Source organism: Humulus lupulus, chromosome 9 (genome assembly GCF_963169125.1).
Source record: "Humulus lupulus chromosome 9, drHumLupu1.1, whole genome shotgun sequence".
Lineage (NCBI taxonomy): Eukaryota > Viridiplantae > Streptophyta > Magnoliopsida > Rosales > Cannabaceae > Humulus > Humulus lupulus.
This window is the reverse complement of record NC_084801.1, coordinates 45,279,210-45,299,076: the sequence shown is the minus strand read 5'-3', so window position 1 is coordinate 45,299,076 and position 19,867 is coordinate 45,279,210. Positions and strand designations below refer to the sequence as shown.

The following is a 19,867-nucleotide window of genomic DNA, read 5'->3' as shown; positions in this document are numbered from 1 at the left end:
TCCTTGATAGAAAGGACAAAGTCTTGCAGGGCAAGACCATCGCCTTGGTTAAAGTGTTGTGGAGGAACAGCAAGATTGAAGAAGCGACGTGGGAACTTGAGTCTGATATGCGGGAGCGGCATCCCGAGTTATTCAGGTAATTTCGAGGACGAAATTCTTGTAAGGAGGGGATAGTTGTAGCACCCCAATTTGCTAATAATGTTTAGGACCTTGATTAGCGTGCCTGGAGGGTAATAAGTGAATTAGCATGTTAATATATGAATTTGAATGAATATGTGATTATAATGCATGTTTAGGTGGTATAAATATGCATGTGGGCCCCGTTTGTATGTTAAGGGTAAATTGGTAATCTTAGCCCGTTGAGGGCATAAATGTAATAATTGTGTAATATGATTAGTACCACGTGTGAGTGGTGATATTACTGTGATGCACGTGCCGAGACGGTCCTAGGGAGCTAATTAGTTTAAAAGTCACAACGGGATTAAATACCCAGCTCGAGAAGAGCCTAGGGGTATTTTGGGAATTTTACACTTTGAGTTTGTGAGCTAATGGTTAATGGTAATTGAGTAACTTGAGTGACCATTAAGAGTAACATATTTTAGATAAGAAAGTTGGTAGATTTGTAAGAAAGGTGAATGGCAAGAATGCCCTTGAGGTTTAGTTAGGAACTACAAGAAAAAATAGTATTCATAACACTTAAAAAGTGCTATCTGGGACTATTGATAGCACTTCTGAAAATGCTAACGTAGCCCATGTTATTAAAAGTCCAGTCTTTTCTATAACATTTTTTGAATGTTATGTTCGGTGTTATCTTAAACTATTCAATAACACATTTTTCGGTGCTATAATATTCAAATAATAACATTTAGATAGAGTTTTTTATTATAAATTTGAAGTTTAATCTTGTACTTTTTTCATAACATTTTTCAACTGTTACATTTGATTATTTTGATAACATTTTTAGTTTGTTATATTATATAAACCATAACGATTTTTTACGCTTATAATATGTTTTTAAATCATAACATATAGTAATAAAATTTTAAATTTTATTTTGATAAGTATACTTATATGGTTTTTTTTTTATTAAAAGATTTTCATTATTGTATTTTGATAAAAAAATTCAAAATTAATCATAAAATGTAATTCTCAATAGATTGATAAACCATAAGTATTACATTAAACAATAACTAATTCAAACCATGAATGTGTCTACTTCATGAGATCTTAGTTCTAACTTAAGTTTGAAAGCATAACATAATAAAGTTTTATAATCTTGAACAATTTTTACTTCAAAAATGAAAAATAGAAACATTACAAGATACACAAAAGTACACCATGCGTGAAACTTGCTCCATCCTTCAATTCATCATCATTTGTGCACTTGTCTTTGTTGCGAGTCCATTTGTTTAGCTACAACAAAATTTAAATAAGTAATGCTTCAACTTAAAGTTATAGTAAACTAAAAGAGTACATAAAAAACGTTAATTACCTAATTATAACTTTATCAGCTGGCCATGCAATTATACTACCTACAGCATCTTCTATAGTAGACATAATTGTTGAAGGCCTCCACAGAAATGCATCATTCTTTCTCACAAGATCTATCCCCACTTTCATAGCATTAGGCCCAAGAGGAACATGGTGAACCTCATCCTTTGGGTCACTTGAGATAAAATAACCTTCTGCAATAATTTCTCCAGATCCAATCCAATCTAATATTTTGCATTTTGAGCCAAATGTGTGGTTCTTGACACTCTAACAATATATCAATATAACAAATTCAGCAGCAGTAAATGATTTTATATTGAATATTATATGTTTTAGATTTTATCATTTTCATATAATTAGTATCATAATTACCTGAGTGGAATGAACATGAGAATTTGATTGAACATTGACATTTGATTGCTCCTCGCTCTGAGAAGATGTATTCTATTTACAAGTAAGATAGAAAGACATGAATTCAACATCAAAATTAAAAAAAATACAAAAGTAAAGACTAACCAAAAAATTAAACATGAATCTTAGTTATTATTGCAATTCAGCCACATGAAAATATAGTTTCAGCATCAAAATACTTGATTTTTCATTAAAGAAACAATGAGTTGCTCCATGTGTTGCATTTTGTCGTTCAAATCTTTGCATTGACCTTCTATCTTTATCAAATGGTCATCTCTTTCTGACACAATTTGCAACTTTGACCGAGTAACTCCTCTTCCGAAAGCTCTCATGTATGAATTTTTTTCAGGACCAAGGACTTTTGTGAGGATGTCTTCATTATCACTTGTAGTTGAAGACATAGCAGGATCTTTCTTATATTCTTCAACCAAATCCTTCAAAAATAAATAGTATCAATAAATGTATTCAAACAAATGAGTAAGTTAAAACTAAAGTCACATGATTTTGAAAGGGCAAGGTGTATACAAAAGCTTCAGCCACTTCTGAATTTACTGGTTCGCCATTTTTCTTCTTATGTGCTTTAGTCCAAACATCAACTCTAGAAGGTGGTGTATTGGTTTCACTATGGTTCATCTATCAAAATAAGAAAATAAATTAAAAAAATATCTAAACCAAATTCTATAATAAAACAACTGTAAATATGTTTGGCTTTACCAATTCATCAATCAATCTTGCATAACCTTGGCGACTACAAGTGTGGGGTAGTTGCTTTGTCCGTATTTTTTTGAATTTCTCGCTTGTAGCCTAAGAATATAAAGTTAATAGAGACATTAAACTATAAATTTTAATCATAAATATATTTGGTTATAAGATGTTAAGAATAAAATACCTTAAACTCAGCACTATTTTTTTCCTTAACAAAACTTTTCCACTCATTCATAGATTTAATATTATCAGGCTTTAGTTTCAATCTTGCTTCTTCATTTGGTGCATTTGTTATTTTAGTAACTAGCCTTGATTTCGAAGCTCTCCAAAGATCTGACATACTTTTGAATATATAGGTCTTTTGCCAATCTTTGTCAACCTTATATCTTGCCTAGTAAAATTAATAATAGGTTAGTATTAATGTAAATGAATTTCAACAAATTTCATGTTCAATGCATAAAACCTGAGTATATATACCTGAATAGATTTCCATAAGACCTCTTTCATTCCTAGAGGAATCTTCCTCCAATCTTTTATTGTTACTGGTACAATTTCTCTAACAAGTGCACCCAAAAATGAAGACAAAGATATTGATGTTGCACCTATTGGTTGTCCCTTTGAGTTAAACTTAACTTCCAAACAACCATCACTGTCTACTGCAATAGACTTCATTTTACTAGGGCCTCTAGTTCTCTTTTGGGTAATAGGTGCAACAACTTCTTCAGGTAGTTCTTGTTCGTCAGGCAAGTTTTCAACAATTGTGTCTGGCAAGTTTTCAACAATTGTTTCATTTGGGTTTTCTGGGATTTGTAGGCGTTGTGATTTTGTTGTGGCTGTTGGTGAGATGGCATGGTCATTTGAAGGACTAATTTCTACTTCAACCACTCTTTTAATAGATCCCCTAATGGCTGTCTTTGAAGCCAAGAATGGAGAAATTAGGTCATTAGTAGGTGGTCTCACTATTTTTTCAAGAGAGTCTATTGGTTGTTCAACCTCAAATAGATTTTTAAGAGATCTCCTTGTCACAGGGGAGATGGGTACTTCTTCTTCATCAGAAGAGTCATTTCTTACAATCATTCTATGTGTATTTTTCTTTGGAGACACATCCTTAGTATATCTCTCTTCAACAACCTTATCCATTTCCAAATTTAGTCTAAAGCTCTTCCTCTTTTCATTGAGGAGTTTAACTAATTTTCCTGTAGGTATGTGTTTTGGCCTCTTTCCTTTTATAGATGGAGGTGACATATCTTGTACTTGGCAAACTCTTTGACTAGTTTCTGATCAACCGTTTCTATAATTAGTAAGATTTTTGATGAGTTGCAAAAATCATATCTAACAACATATTATCAATTATCACAAAAAAAACATATAATAAAAGTCAGAAAGAAAGAAATAAATAGTCATTCTTGGCATCAAAGACATATGTTTTCAAGAGTTCTTCACTAAAAATACACAAATAAGAAACAACCAATTAATGAGCTAAAGTATAAACTGAAATTTCCATTGATTACAACTTTGAATGTCAAGTGCAACATCTTCTACAATTTACAAAAAACACAACAATAATCAAACTAATATACCCTCACAATCATCTCTAACATATTGTTCATCTTCCACTACATTATATAACCTAGATTCAGTAACTTCAGACATTACAGGCATGAATTCTTGCTCATCATAATTTTCCATGTCATAAAAACCTCTAGGGGGTGCCCTAATCACCACATACCAATTGGAAGAATCATGTTCTCTTGAGTAGAAGACTTGTTTAGCTTGTGAGGCTAAAATAAAAGGGTCTCTACCAACAGACCATTGACTTTGGTGTAGAATAACTAAAGTAAGACTATCCTCCACCCTAACACCGTTAGGGACATTTGCCCAATCACATTTGAAAATTGGAATCTGAACTATATAGTAATCTAACAAGATTATCTCCCTTATAACCCCATAGTATGAAACTAAATTAGGAACTTGAGATACATCTTTGGCACTAGATCTACACATAGTTGTAGCTTCAATTGAGACACCACTATTCTGTGTGGACTTCTCAATGTCATGTACATGGAATCTTTGACCATTGATAATATATCCAGTGTAAGAAGCAGCATGTTTTCTGGGTCCATATGCTAGCCATTTCAACAAATCAGTTTCATCACAAGTTGAGGAATGCATAGGAACCTATACAAATAATAGTATGACATTGTTAATTTTCTTAATGATATTTAAAAAAACTGATATGAACCAGTTAGTTTGCATTAATTTACCTTTTCCTTCATCCATGTTGAAAAAGTTTGTATATGTTTCTTCCAAAGTAATCCACTATTTCTCTCATATATTTTGTTTGTTTTTTTCAACTCCTCTAAGTGAATCCTAATTTATAGGACCAATGAGTTAGTATTACTACATTTTTAATAAAAAAAATAATAATTTCTAATATCAGACACTTACTCTAGAAAAGGCTCCACAACAGATGTATTTAACAGAATGTATCGATGTGCAATTTCTAACAACTCATCTGTCAATATAATTTCTTTCCTCCTAGAAATTGGACGACCTTCAAGTATCACATCATTTGACCACTCTTCATTTCGACCTTCTTTTGTGTTTAGTTCAAATGAATGGTCAGTGAATTCATTACAAAAGCTCACACACTCATCTGCAAGATAACACTCTGCAATACAACCTTCAGGCCTTGCTCGATTTCTGACATAATCTTTCAATAACTTCATGCGTCTATTAATCACAAAATTGCTCATCATTAATAGAATGTTCACATAAACTAATAAGAATAAACAAAACAATTAAGTCTTAGTGATTCACCTCTCAAATGGATACATCCATCGAAATTGGACTGGTCCACATAGTCGTGCTTCTCGTCCGATATGAACCACTAAGTGAATCATGACATCAAAAAATGATGGTGGAAAGAATCTCTCTAGTAAGCATAAAGTTTCAATAACATCATTTTCTAATGTCATTATGCTTTCTCTATCAAGAACACGTTGACATATTCGATTAAAGAACGTGCATAATCTTATTATAGCATCTCTTGGACCCAATGGCATCAATCCTTTTATAGCCACCGGTAGTAATTGTTGCATCAAAATGTGGCAATCGTGTGACTTAAGGCCCATGAGCTTGCATTGCTCCATTGAAACACAATTTCGAATATTTGAACTATATCCATCAGGTACTTTCAATGAGAACAACCTTTTACAAAATAATTCTTTCTCAAGCTTTGATAGTGTGTGTAAAGCTGCAGGAAGATAGGTTCTAGTCCCCTTCTCTTGTGGGTGTAATGCACTCCTAATACCCACATGTTGCAAATCCAAGCGAGCTTTTAGTCCATCTTTACTTTTTCCAGCAACATCTAGCAATGTATTACAGATGCTTTCACAAACATTTTTCTCTATGTGCATCACATCCAAATTGTGACGAACATACAATTCCTAAAAAAATTGCAAAAGAAATAACTAATGAAATTCCTCCAAAAACAATAATTTACACAAAAAAAATTTAGAGTAGTAAGAATGTGCTAACCTTCCAATAAGGTAACTGAAAAAATATGGATCGTTTTTTCCACATTTCTTTTGAATCATTTTGTTTCCTTTTCTTTGAAGTGGATTTTCCCCAAACATTCACAAAATCTTTAAGGTGTTCAGCAATTGTAGTCCCATTCATGATTCTTGGGGGATTTCCATGCTCAACTTCTCCATCAAACCAACTTCTTTTACTCCGAAATGGATGGTCTTCTTTAAGAAATTTCCGATGACCTCGATATGAAAACTTCCCACTATGTTTTAGCCACTCTGAATGAGTACCATAACCACATAGGGGACAACTAAAGCATCCCTTATTTTTACAACCAGCAAGGTTCCCGTATGCTGGAAAATCTTGGATTGTCCACATCAAAATAGCCCGCAACTTGAAATTTGTATTGTCCAATGCATCATGAGCATCAACACCCTCATTCCATAATAATTTCAAGTCCTCTACGAGGGGTTCTAAGTATATATCAATATCATTCCCAAGATGTTTAGGTCCTGGAATTAACATTGATAATAAAATATTCTCCTGTTTCATGCACAACCATGGGGGTAAGTTGTACATGACCAACAAAACAGGCCAAACACTATACTTAGAACTTAAATTACTAAATGGGTTAAATCCATCTGTGGAAAGGCCAAGTCTAATATTTCTCTCTTCATTTGAAAATGATGGCCATTTATCATTGACTAGCTCCCATGCTGCTGAATCCACTGGGTGACGCATTTTTCCATCGCAAATTTTATTGTTGTGATGCCATCTTAATTCCTTTGAAATTCTTTTAGACATGAACATCTGTTTCAACCTAGGGATTATAGGAAAGTACCTCAAAACTTTTGCTGGGACACCATGTCGAACCTTTTTAGTCAGCTTATCTGACATCCAACGTGAGGTTCCACATGTTGGACATTCTTGCAAGTTTTCTTTATCTTTTCTAAACAAACAGCAATCATTAACACACGCATGAATCTTTTCATATCCTAAATCAAATAATCGAAGAAATTGTCGAACCTCATACATAGACTTGGGGATCATATTATCTAAAGGAAACATATCATTCAAAAGTCTTAACAATTCATCAAAACTTTTGTCAGACCATCCATTGGTAGTTTTAACCTTATACAATGCAACAATTGACGATAACTTAGTATATTTAGTGCATTGTGGATATAATGGAGTGTCTGCATCTTCTATTTTTTCCATAAAAGTGTCATCATGACCTTCTAGATGACTTTCAAAATCACAACCATCAATATTTGTAGCCCTAAACAAGTTGTAAGAATCAAATGTTTCCATTGTCTCTACATCATCATCTCTTGATAATTCTTCCCCATGATGAAACCAGATTTTGTATGTTGGATCAATCCCATAAATGACTAAGTGTTCATACAAAATGTTAATACATTGGTGACTTAAGTTTCGACAAACTTTGCATGGACACAATAACTTTTCTGGATAACCAGCTAGCTTTTCTGACATTTCTACAAAATTCTTAGCGCCTTCTCTATACTCATCCGAGGCTCTACAATTCAAAGACAAGTTCATATTTATAATATATTAGTAACAAATACAGTAAGTTACTAATTTTACTAAGCTAGCACTAATTAAATCCCTAATTCTTATTACCTATTGAAGCGTAGCCAATTTTTATCCAACATGATCACCAATTTAGTTGTCCTGTTCTAACCAACAAAAAGCAAAATTTTGATAAGTCTATGTAATGGTAAATACAAAATTGTATCAACCAAAATATACTATATGATTTGATTTTTAAAATTACTTGATTTTGAGTTCAGAAATGAATTTAAGCTGTTTATTTAGTCTTATTGCTAAACTTGAGATAATTCTGGCATTTCCAATCCTCATCTCAAAGAAATATTACATATATTTATATATATATAAAGAGTATTGTCAGTTCAAGAATTTGATATCTATTTCAATATGGTAGTTTGAGGGAGCTTCTGATGAGGGAAATAAAGGAGTTAGTATATGGGATACATTTACAAAACAACCAGGTGAGAAGTTCAAAAGCCCCGAAAGTGTCAACTGTAATTGTAGTCATGCATATTCTTATCATTGATTGAACCTAATAAAAAAGCACTCATTGCAATTCTTATCTGTTGCTTACTTTTGTTATAATAATAACAATAATACACTGTTCTTTTCTTCTTTAAATATAACGCCATTCAGATTTTAGATCATATATGCTAATCCGATATAGAAAACCACTGAGCTATCCAGCCATGCATGCACTTATGGTAGTTTCTAGAGGACATTTTGGCATTAGTGTTATTCACGTGTCTTATATTTTATAAAGATACACTATGACTATGTATGTTTTGTATTCAGAAAACACAAGAGGAAATAAAAAAAAACAGAGGCAGAATAATAAAAAGTTGTTTGATTGGTAATCGAAAAAGTGGAAGAAAAAAGTTAAAGGGGTGTTGTTTGTTTTTTGGTTCATCGATCTATGGATAGGAAAGAAAAATGAAGGAAATTTTCTAATTTATTATTCATATAAACCCATTATTTAGTTCTGAATTTTATAACCATAAGTAATTAAAAGTACTAAAAAGCCTCAGTTTCCTTCTTTTTGTCTATTCTTTTTTCTATCCTACTTATTTTTTATTTATGGTTAAAAGTGATAAAATTTATGATGGTAAGGAGTTAGTATATGTTTGTCCAAGCCTCTTCTTTACTTCTATGGTATTTCGTTATTTTCTCTCATTTTCCTACTTCTAAGTTACATTCTTCATCACTCCTCTCTCCCACCAAACATACAGACTTTTCTCATCAACCAAACACTTTTCCTCTCATCTTTTTTTTTTCATCCAAAGTCTGTTTTGTTATTATTTAATTTTACATTTTACAACTTTTCTGTCAGGATCTTTTTGGCTGCTTTCCTTATTAGTCTTTCAATTTTCTGGTTCAAGCAGTCACCAATTTTTAGTTCTCCCAACTTGGTATGTTTCTGATTTTATATTCAAATCTAAGACTTGTCATTATTATTGTAATAACAAAGATGCAAAGTATAAAAGGAGTTGTTTTAAGCAGTTATGGATTATGGTTTTAGTTCACCTTAAGATTTTTCAAGTTCACTTTGTATTTAGTTGATTGATGACTAAATTTCTATGGTTTCGATTTTCCCCACATGGGTTTCGATTCTACTTTCAAATTTCTATGGTTTTTGAAGTTTATTAGATATACATCAAATAACTAACAGAAAATCAGAAAACATTCCAGCCATATTTATTAACCAACCATCAATCATTATCAATTCAAAATATTCAATCAACACACAAGTTTTCTTCCTTATCTCGCCGCAGCACACAAATTTCTCAGAACCTACTTCACTAATACACACAAGTTCTCAACCTTCCGTTATCACCGCAGCACACAATAATAATAATCTTAGAACCTACTTCACTATCGATGAATATCTAAGATATTCAAACTCCTCTAACATTTGCAAAGTATTTTAAGAAAAATAAAAGAAAACATACCTTTTGCAAACTGCTGCAAATAAAGTTCCCTCCAATTCTGAATTTCTGAAAGAGTTAAAGAAATTTAGAAACTTGCGTAGAGAACCCAATAAATCAAAAAGTCATGTCACAATTATGTTCAACCATGTAAGTCGTAACTTTGCATGCTAACATATATGCACAAACTGTGAATGTGAGGAGCTTATATAAATTAAAAATATTCCATAAGCAAAATATATAAACTTAAATCATATGATTAGCTGAGTTTGATTTATTATATAATAATACTAAAATTTTAATAGAGTTTTGGGTTATTTGGATCAGTTTATTACCGTCGTACTTAGTTTGCTCTGGTAATTGTATTATTGAAAATCTCCTTCGGCTAAACAAATAACTCTTCCTCCGGCATGTACTAAATTGCCCTGTATCAATCGTATGTTAAGAACACTAAAATTAAACAACAAGCATAAAATGTATATTTATATATATGTAATAATAGCCTTTATAAATTATAAAGTATATTACCATACAATATTCAAACAACTAGCTTAGTGACAGACATGATGAATTCCTCACAAGTGGCCTTCAGACTTTTCTCCAGTTCCTGCAAGAAAAAGTGTTACTGACAACTCGATAAATGTTGCAAAAAAAAAAAAGTGTACTGTGAATCCTGCTCTCAACCAAAATCAATCGACCTGTTCCTCTCTAGATGCTTCCTAATAGAGACTTCCTTCTTAATAAGATGGTACAGATCTTCAAGAATTTCAGGGGCAAGACCTAACAAACAAAACCAATTTTATAAAAACAAAGAAATCCAATCAACCAAGACATACAGATAAGACATCGCCCAACCAAAGGCTACATGCCCTTATCATTCAATAATCGTATTAAGACACGCAAACAAGAAAAACAACCAGCTCAATTACACTATAATCCCAATTACCCAAAATTAAACAAATGAAAAAACATAAAAATTAATTATTCCCTTCGCTCATTCACTTGTATCAGCATACATAAAATAATTTCTATTTAAGAAAGCCACATGTGGAATAATTAGAGTAAACATATCTTTTTAGTGTTATTAGAAAGCTGGCTTATAAAGTTAGTTATGGTATTATATCCTACACATTGTATAAATGTTCCAGCTGTCTTATAAAGCTAGTTGGGTATTGTGAGGAAGAAAAAAAACTCAAGAGAAGAAGAGTGAAAACAGAGAAAAAAAGCTGAGATGTGATATTCATTCTTGCAAGGTTGAGTTCTGTAATGGTGTGTGTTCTTTCTTACTTTCTTTTCTGGTTTCTTGCTGTGATCATAAGGTGTTTGTGTGTGTTGTTCAATTTTGGTAGTGCAACAACAAACCAGAGTTTGGGGGCTGCGTGATCCTGAGGAGTCTATGCATTTGCAAGGAGACAGTACTAATCCTAGACAAGATGCTTAGCATGTCCTATTGCATTATGTACAGGCTTAGATCTAGCAGTGTTTGTCAAACTCAATATTATACTACACATTTCCATATATGGTTTTGTACTCTCATGTTTATGCGTGATCACAGTTATATTTTGTGAAGTTAACAACGACAGTATGAATCACTAACCAAGAGAGAAAAATAATGATTGTGCTTACAAAGAGAATTAACTTGGTTGATGAGCCACTTCCAAAATGTGCTTTTGCTAATATATAGATATAGACTTCCTCTTAAGCTACTAAACATCTAGTGATCAGGAGGCTGAACTTAATTATCAATGGAATGCACAATTTACTTAATGATTGGGCTTATTGAGTATGATAATTAGAGCCTACAAAGATAATAACTCAAGGGCAATTTTAATAACTATTCAATTTCCTCCTCTCTTTTTTTTCCAGCTAATTTTTTATTGTAGAGAATAGAGCATTGTTATTCATGTTTTATTGTTCCCATAAACTATTATAATGCATATAATACACCAGCGGTTAAGAATTATATTCTTTTTGCTATAGATGTTTTTTTATAAATTGTAAGGTGCTATAATAAAATGGTTTAAATTGAGCAAAATAGATTGACAATATATCAAGAACAAACTAAACAAAGTACTTATAGATAGACTTGGGAAAGAACTTCTCGGAATAAATAAGGTGTTAAGGAAAAATCTTGGGAAAAATAATAATAATAGAAGTCCTGAAGAAACTCTCTCACAAAGCTAGTTCTCACAAAAGTCATTTTCAAGCATATCTTCATTACAATATTTTGCCATTCAGAACAGGTGTTATACATTCTCAATGTGCATAGAAGTGCCAAAAAAAAAGCTTCAAACCAACTTTTTAAATCTGTTTTAGGGACAGTAAAAATTGAAAGTGGAAGTATACATTCCAAAAAACAATCACCATATTCCATTACACCAGTGGATTATATATTTAGATAGGAAATAACTAGGCTTAAAATACACACTATATAATGCATAATCCAAATGCAATGACAAATGATGCCAAAACAATTACTGTAGTTTCCGCTGTCTTCTTACTAATTTTCTTGTATTTTTAATACTTGAATGGAGAAAAAGAGAAAATCTGGTAGAAAGAACTTCAATCTTGCACATGCCTACTGTTGGGTTTGTTTCACCAAATCCCAACAACTTTAACTATTTCATTTAAACCTCCAATTGTTTTCAAATAGTTCTTTTTTTTTTCTTGGGCAACTAATTCAAATAAGGCTAAGGCCCATATATATATATAAATATAAATAAGCTTCTTCTCATTAAAAAAATAGAGACAGGTGAGAAGATTTTCAGTTGAAGAAATATTTTATCAAGGGCTTTAGAGAGAGAGAAAAGAGTACGAGAGAGAAAAAGTATTGGGTTTCTAGGTTTTGTAATAAGCCTCACTACTGTTAGAAAGTGTTGTGCTTGGTTTGAGTGTTGAGAGAAAGCACTTGTGAGATTGTTTGAGAGATATGCTGCCATTACTCGATTGTGATATGTACTCTTACTGTTGCTGAATAATAAATCTAAGATAGATATTCTTAAACTGGATGTAAGCCGAGATATCTTGGTTGAATCAGTATAAAACTCTGTGTTCTTTCTTTGTTTTATTATTTTGTTAAGTTTTCTATGTGTTTGTTAATATTACTCTGATATTGTTATTAAGTAACAAAGTTTCAGGATCTTGAAACTGGAAAACAAAGGGTTTTCATTCAAAATCAGACACAGGTTTCATGATCAAGGATAGAAGATCAAGATCCTAACATTTATGCAGCAAGAAAGTCCAAGAACTCATCCAAGAAAGCATGTCAACAATGGCTAAATTTGAACTTGAAAAATTTGATGGAACCGGTGACTTCTCTCTATGGCAGGAGAGCCTGAAAGGCATCTTGGTACACCAGAAAGTGGCCAAAATGGTCGGAGATGCAAAGCTCTTAGAAGGGAAAAAGGTTGAGGAGATTGCTAACCTTTAGTCAACAGCAAGATTAGGCACAGTTTAGTCAATATTGATTTAAACTTTTATGGTTCACGTTTGAATTCATTTTCTAATACATTTGAAGCTATTCTGATGGTGGTTGAGTTATATTACTTCAGTTCCAAATGTAAACATATCAAATGCAACAATATCTATATGCAACTTTTAGTTCCAAATATTTTTGAGGTGTATATTGTTGTTAAAATACAATTCTTTAGGAATTGCTTGCCAGTTTGCTTTTATTTTTTTTTAAGTTATACATTTTATTTTCTCTTCTAAAAAGATGCCATGTAGACATTGAGTGGCCATATGGATGATCAATGCTAAGAATTTTTAGGCTTTTATTTTTCGTATTAAATCATGAATAACTTTCAAAAGTTAAGTGGCAGGGTAGATTAGTCTGAACAATTTATTCAACAACCTGAATACTAGTAGAAATTATGCTTCAAAAAATATTGTATTTTCAATTTGACCCTTTCTTTATCAGCTACAAAACAAGTAACATACCTTGTACATTTTTTCTTTGGTCATCTCTAGATTCCAAATATGAAGGGCTATGTCAGTGACAACTTTTCACTATTTTTATAGAACTGTTTTTTTTTAATCAAGTGTGTATCTCTTCTATAGAGCTACGTGTAGCTACCATCATGTAATTCCAATCATATTTATCCACTACTGCTTCTCTATACTTCTAAATTTCACTACTGCTTCAAGCATTGCAAGCTTCCTCCAATTTTTTATTTTCTGCAATGTATACTTTATTTTTTAATATATCAATACTTTTCTTGATTAAGATACATGAAAACTCAAATTTAAATTCTCTTTCTTATTTACTTTTTACATAATAATATAATAGTAATAGTAATTGTACTGATTTGATTCGAAGTTGTAGATACTAATTATTTTTCAGTATGGAAGAAGATAAGAAAGAAAATATTAACTTGTTTTGGCAAGATTAGAACTAAACAGAGTTCTAAATAAATTTAAGAATTTAAAAAAAATTATATACTTGTATGTATATACGTATTACACACTAAAAAATAATAACAGCATAAATAGTTGCAAGTGAATCACAAACCTTCTAAGCATCTATTTGACTTTCCAAGACTCTGGGTGATAAGGTCCTCGCCAGGGAAGAAGATCTAGACCAATCAAATAGAGAGGCTTGACCTCTAAGTAGCCGTCTTAAATGATCCTGGAAATACAGTTCAACAACAATTGAGACCTTCCTTCCATTATATGAAATTTTTAGTTAAGAATAGCAGCAAAAGGTTTAGCTCTGGAGGAACTAACCAGCAAATGAGAGAAGTCAAGTTCCTTGTGTGTCACTGAAAACTCAATATCGAAAGGTGCAATCTGGGGATGGAAACTGAAAACTCTCACTTTAGAAATGGAAAGCTCCAGTTTTTTTTTTTTAAATGAACTTTATAAGAAAATCTAACAACGATTGACTAATAGCAGAGCAATACCAGCCACGATCGGAAGAGAGTGAAAGAGACTCCTCATCGCTGAGGCGATCGGTGAACACAACAACTGTCCAGACGGAGAGGCAGAGAGACGCGACTCTGGAGCGAGTCTTCGTGAGGCAGAGACTTCGGTGAGGGCGGAGAGACTTCGTGAGGGCGGAGGCAGAGATGAGTTGAGGGCGGAGAGGGCGGTGAGTCTTCGTGAGGGCGGAGAGGGCGGTGAGTCTTCGTAACTTAGAGAAAGGGAATTTTGGCATAAATTCATTTTGCCGCCTGGGATTTTAGTCATATGGCGCCAAAAATTTTAATCCCCACTATTCATCAGTTCCGTGTTAATTTTAATCCCCCATTAATAATAGCATTTTTAAAAATATGCTATTCTTTAATGTAATATATACTCAATATTGTTGTAAAGGATTTTGAGAGAGGGGTAAAATGGTCTTTTGGCAAAGGTTAGATAGCTTCAGCTGAGGGAAAGGATGAATCACGTTTTACACTTAGTCATACTTGGTTTCTGCTGGAATTTGAAAGAGAAAACTAGAAGGAAAGGGAAACAAGAAGGAAGCTGAAATTTGGAACCTAGGAGGAGAATCAAGAAGCTTGAGGCAACTAAAGTCAAGTATAGGCTAAGATTGTTCAGAGGTAAGATTTTATCCTCTGTTTTTGTTTAAGTTTAAGCTTGATTTTCAGAGAGTAAGTGTGGAAATTTAAAGAAAGTATGGCTGGTTTTGCATGGAAACTCAGTTTGGTAATCAAGGGGAGAGTGGCTTGAAGCTGGGATTGGAGAGAGTTCAAGCTTAATTCTTGATTGAGGTAAGAGTTTTTAACATCTTTGAATTTTCGTATCTGATGTGGTTTAAGAATTTGGAAGCCTGGTTTACATTTTTCAAGCTCTGGTTTAAGTTTTAAAAGCTATGGTTTAAGTTTCTGAAATCTGAAACCAAAGTATGGATTTTGGGTGTGATTGTGTGTTTGAGCTTGTTGTTGGTGTTTATAGGTTGTGAAATGGTTCATTTGGGGTTTTAAATTGGTTTTGGGGTCTAGGTATGTGTTTGGGTTGAATTGGAGGTGTTTTGGCTCGAGTAAAACGCAAGGGAAAACCCAGAATTCTGGGTTCGCGAAGGGGCGCCGCGGCCCTGTTCTTTGGTGCCGCGGCGCAGGGCTGCATCAGGAGTAGGAAAGTTTTTGGGCACCGCGGCCCTAGGCAATTTGCAGACAATGAATTTTTCATTTTATAGGGCTTTTGCCCGGGGGCTCGGGGGATGTTTCCATTGCATTATCTTAGGGAAATAGGGGTCCCAAGAGTACGGGATTGTTCCCGGGAAGTGGTTTTGGATTGGTTAGTATTAAAGAGTGTTTTATATGTGTTGTGACTAGGTTTTCGGAGAGGCTCGGGGTAGAGGACTGTTCTCGTGACTTTGGTGCATTGGAAAGCTCGGGATATAGGTAAGAAAATTGTAGAACCCGTAGAGCAGGGCATGTGCCCATAGTATTGTTACAGGACACGGCCCTAGATTGTATTACATGTTAGGGTGTAGCCTTGATTGAATTTTTATATGATTGAATGTTGTTTGAGTTAAGCTATATGTGGTTATAGTTGAGCGAACGGCAAAGGAGCCGAGACGGCAAGGAGCTGGGAACGGCAAAGGGCCGAGAACGGCAGTGGGGCCGAGAGTAGCATTGGGCACACAGAGTGCATACCACCAGGGTGAGACCCCAATGGATACATGGGATATCCTTACGGTGAGGACCGAGATCCCTGGCTTTGGTAATGCCTCTGGGACGGCATGGTCGTATATGTGTTTAATCTGATGGTCTATCTGTTTACCTGTGAGTTATCTATTATAATGGCCGTATAATATGCATATGTTATGTGCTGTGTGAGTTTTCTTGCTGGGCTTCGGCTCACGGGTGCTCTGTGTTGCAGATAAGGGCAAGGGAAAAGTCAACCAGCCATGAGTACGAAGAGCGTGGGGCGACGCGTACATGTTTGGCCTGCCCGACTGCTTTGGTTAGGGGCATTTTGATAAATGGCTGTATTAAACTCTGATTTTGATGGTTAATTACTTGTAAACCTATTTTTGGAATTGTAAATATTTTATAAACTGTACTTTGGGATCCCAAATATAAGACACTTGAAATTTTCAATGAAATAAGGAATTTTCAAAGACTACAGCCTTGATTTCTGTTTAATCACACTTTTGTTCTAAAAATCTCGTTTAGCGAGTTTATTGCACATTTTACACTCACTTAGTAATGGCTCTAAGGTAGTAGGGCGTTACAGCTTTGGAGGCAGGAACTCATCGGCGCCTCTTGCCGGGGCGGTCGCCGTCCTTGGACGATCCTCCTCAGGTGGGACTGCCGGGGACGAGGCCTCCCTTTCGTCTCTGAGCGCCTCGGGCTCCCTTGGGGCCTCCAGGTTTACAGGTGGAGAAGGATCCCTCATGGAGGCTTTTAGCCGATCTCCGTCAAGGTGGACCTCCACCTCGCGTGTCTCTCTCAATCGTTTCAAACGTCGCGGCATTTTTCCTTATCAGAATTGACGGAAGAACAATGACTTGCGCTCTATCCTTCCCATAGACGGTGCCAAACTGTTGACGGTGAGAACTTGTCAACCAAATTAAGTTAGAAAAATAGAATCGTATAGATTATTAACAGAAAAACTTTAAAGATCTAATTGGAAACTCAAAGAACACTTGCAGAAGAAATATGGTGAATTCAATTTGTATTTCTTATGGTGAAGTGCTACAGTATTTTTTCCAACCCCCTTCCATGTGGAAGTGGGGTTCATATTATAGTGGGCTCTAATGGCCCTGGATACACTGTGGTCCCGGGGACCAAGTGGTACACAAGTACACTATCAGGAGAGTAATTTCAGGGGTAGCGGTGTTGGTTCCAGTACATGGCCAGGTACCATGAGGACGTCTCCACTATCTGATCCGTATGAATGTCAGAGAGGTGGTGCAAGTGGTGGTGGTGTAGACTCTGACATCTGGCCATAGACACGTAGGCCATGCCATCTCTCCTAGTACTCCCACTACTTGGCTGGCATGAGTATTTGGATCAGGCATACAGGGTCCTGAAGGTCGTACCCCGTACAATATCGTACTAGTACAGTCCTTTCGACCTGTACTGGAGCCTCTAAGCATTGGTGTATCCATGGGTCTTTGTAAGAGATACCGCATCGAGGTATAGGGAGTGAAGCAATTGACGCATGTAAGGGTCGTGGCGCTAGGTGGGGCTCTCGGGTCCTTGGCGCGAGATGCCCGAAGTACTTCAAGGCCACCCCCGAACCTAGGTGATAGGTGTGCAAGATGGTCCTGGGGGCTTGAGATGACATGATCTCACCAAAGGCTTGGGTGTGCGAGGCACGAGGCCTCCCTCGCGAGGCCCATAGTGGCGCGAGTCCCTTGGAGGTGTGCCTCTGGTGGCGCGAGGCACCCCCTCACGGGGCCTTGGTGGTGCGGGGATTGCTTCGCGAGGCCCTTGGAGGTGCGAGGCCTCCTTTGCGAGGCCCTCGGAGGCGCAGCTCTCATGGTGCACGACCTCCCTTGTGAGGCCCATACTGGCGCGAGGCCTCCCTCGCGAGGCCCTTGGAGTTGCGCCTCTGGTGGCGCGAGACACCCCCTCGTGGGGCATTGGTGGTGCGAGGCTTCCTTCGTGAGGCCCTTGGAGGCGCGAGGCCTCCTTCGCGAGGCCCTTGGAGGCGCGAGGCCTCTGGGGCCGCGAGACACCCCCTCGTGGGGCCTTGGCGGCGCGGCTCCATAGGACCTTCAGTGAGGAAAGCAAGGCGAAGTGAGCTTGACCCTCGCGTGGGGTGAAATAGGTCAATCTCGCGAAGGCCTTGCATGAGGCCTGGGTTTTTCAGGATCATGTCAAATTTGCGGTGCTCACAAACATCAATAATAACACTAAGTGGACGTAGGTTGTTACCACATTGTTGGGGCCGAACCACTATAAATTACTTGTGTCATTTCTTACCATTTTATTACATTCTTGATTGCCTTCTTATTTCTTTGTCGTTGTTCTGACTCCGTGTCGTTGGCCAAATCGAGGGTCAACATTCTGGTGCTTTCATTGAGAGCTTGATCAAGAAGCTTTAAGAAAATCAAATGGCAAAGATATCTAAGAGAGTTGGACAAGTCGCTGGCTCTGCATCATCTCAACCTCCTCCTCAAAATGTGGCTGAGAATGAACCACAATTGGAATTAAAAGAAGACGAATTAGACTCGGAGACACTGAGGGCAACACTGGGGGTGTTGCAGGATAAGTTGGCCAATCTGAAGGCCAATCAGGAGAATGCAGCGTAGATCATGGCGCTGCAACAAAAGGAGATTAAGTGTTAGTGCCAGGAGTTGAATGAGCGGCAGGCGGATATGGACCGTCGACATATGGACGCCACGACAGATCTTAAAGCAGCCATTCAATTAGCTCGAGGACAGGCGGCACCTGCATCTCAACCGGATCAGCGATCGAGTGCGCCACCTCAGCGGGCTCCCATTCCAAGTCCTCCGCTCCAGCCAGCAAGCCGTCAAAGATCAGAGTAGCCACCTATGGCTCAAGATATTGTCCCAATCCGGGACCCTGAGCAGCAACCGCCATCTCAAGTTGGTCATGGCAATCCCCAGCGCCAGAGGCAGAATAGGGACGGGCAGCCACCCCGCAGCCCTAGATGCCCAGAGGACGAAGAGCCAAATCCACCGAGCAAGGGCATGGACAAAAAATGGGGGAAATAGGCCGGGTTATGTAGAATACCCACCATGTGCTAAGTGCCAGAAGAAAAATCCTGGTGAATGTTGCGCAAACACCAAGGGATGTTACAACTGCTGTCAAGAAGGACACCGGAAGAAAGACTGTCCTCAGCTCAAGACAGAAGGGAAAAAGGAAGATAAGATGGTTCCTGCCAGGGTCTTCGCCTTAACCCAAGGGGAGGCTGATGCTAGCAATAAGATGTTTTCAGTTAAGAATGAACAGAGCATTAACCTATGAGGATATCCGAGCCATTAAGGCTTTAAAGAGAATTAGAGAACCGAAAAACATCGTAGGAGTGCTAGAACGAATCACTCGAAGGCTGGTTTTGTTCCATAGAGAAATAAGTCACCTTCAAGAATATAAGCAGATCATGATGAGAGCAACGGAGCAATACATTTTAGTAATTAGACTATTTAGAGATTTTCATACCGTAATTGCAGCCTTAGAAGAAATATTGGAAACTATGGGTGATGAAGATGAACTGCCAGTAGCAATGAGATATTATTTTCTCTTAATTAGGTTCACTTCAAAAATGGAGTTTCAGTTTACAAATGAGCAAAAGCATAGGATTTTTACGAACCTTCC

General features: G+C 36.1%; 1 protein-coding gene and 1 long non-coding RNA gene across 2 annotated transcripts; both read right to left on the bottom strand.

Annotated features, from left to right (window-relative positions):
- Positions 1-1,237: 1,237 nt before the first annotated feature.
- On the bottom strand, positions 1,238-2,124 carry LOC133802094 (uncharacterized). Its single transcript, XR_009877134.1, has 3 exons — positions 1,864-2,124; positions 1,493-1,758; positions 1,238-1,413 (listed from the first exon to the last, which is right to left on the bottom strand). It is a non-coding gene; the product is annotated as an uncharacterized LOC133802094 (long non-coding RNA).
- A 201-nt stretch (positions 2,125-2,325) lies between these two features.
- LOC133799667 (uncharacterized) lies at positions 2,326-7,632 on the bottom strand. The gene is made up of 10 exons (XM_062237666.1): positions 6,762-7,632; positions 6,333-6,650; positions 5,443-5,977; positions 5,076-5,340; positions 4,669-4,785; positions 4,264-4,509; positions 4,076-4,145; positions 3,085-3,653; positions 2,950-2,998; positions 2,326-2,336 (listed from the first exon to the last, which is right to left on the bottom strand). The coding sequence occupies exons 1-10, from the start codon at positions 7,630-7,632 to the stop codon at positions 2,326-2,328; spliced, it is 3,051 nt and encodes a 1,016-aa protein (XP_062093650.1).
- Positions 7,633-19,867: the final 12,235 nt, after the last annotated feature.

Excerpts from the sequence above, each read along its gene's own strand:
- LOC133799667 (XM_062237666.1), bottom strand. The coding sequence starts at position 7,632 with ATGTCAGAAAAGCTAGCTGGTTATCCAGAAAAGTTATTGTGTCCATGC. Across the intron at positions 5,978-6,332 it reads TCCATTTCGGAGTAAAAGAA|ATGTTGCTGGAAAAAGTAAA; the intron begins GTTGGTTTGATG and ends ATACATTGCTAG. Across the intron at positions 4,786-5,075 it reads ACATTCTGTTAAATACATCT|GTTCCTATGCATTCCTCAAC; the intron begins GTTGTGGAGCCT and ends TTATTTGTATAG.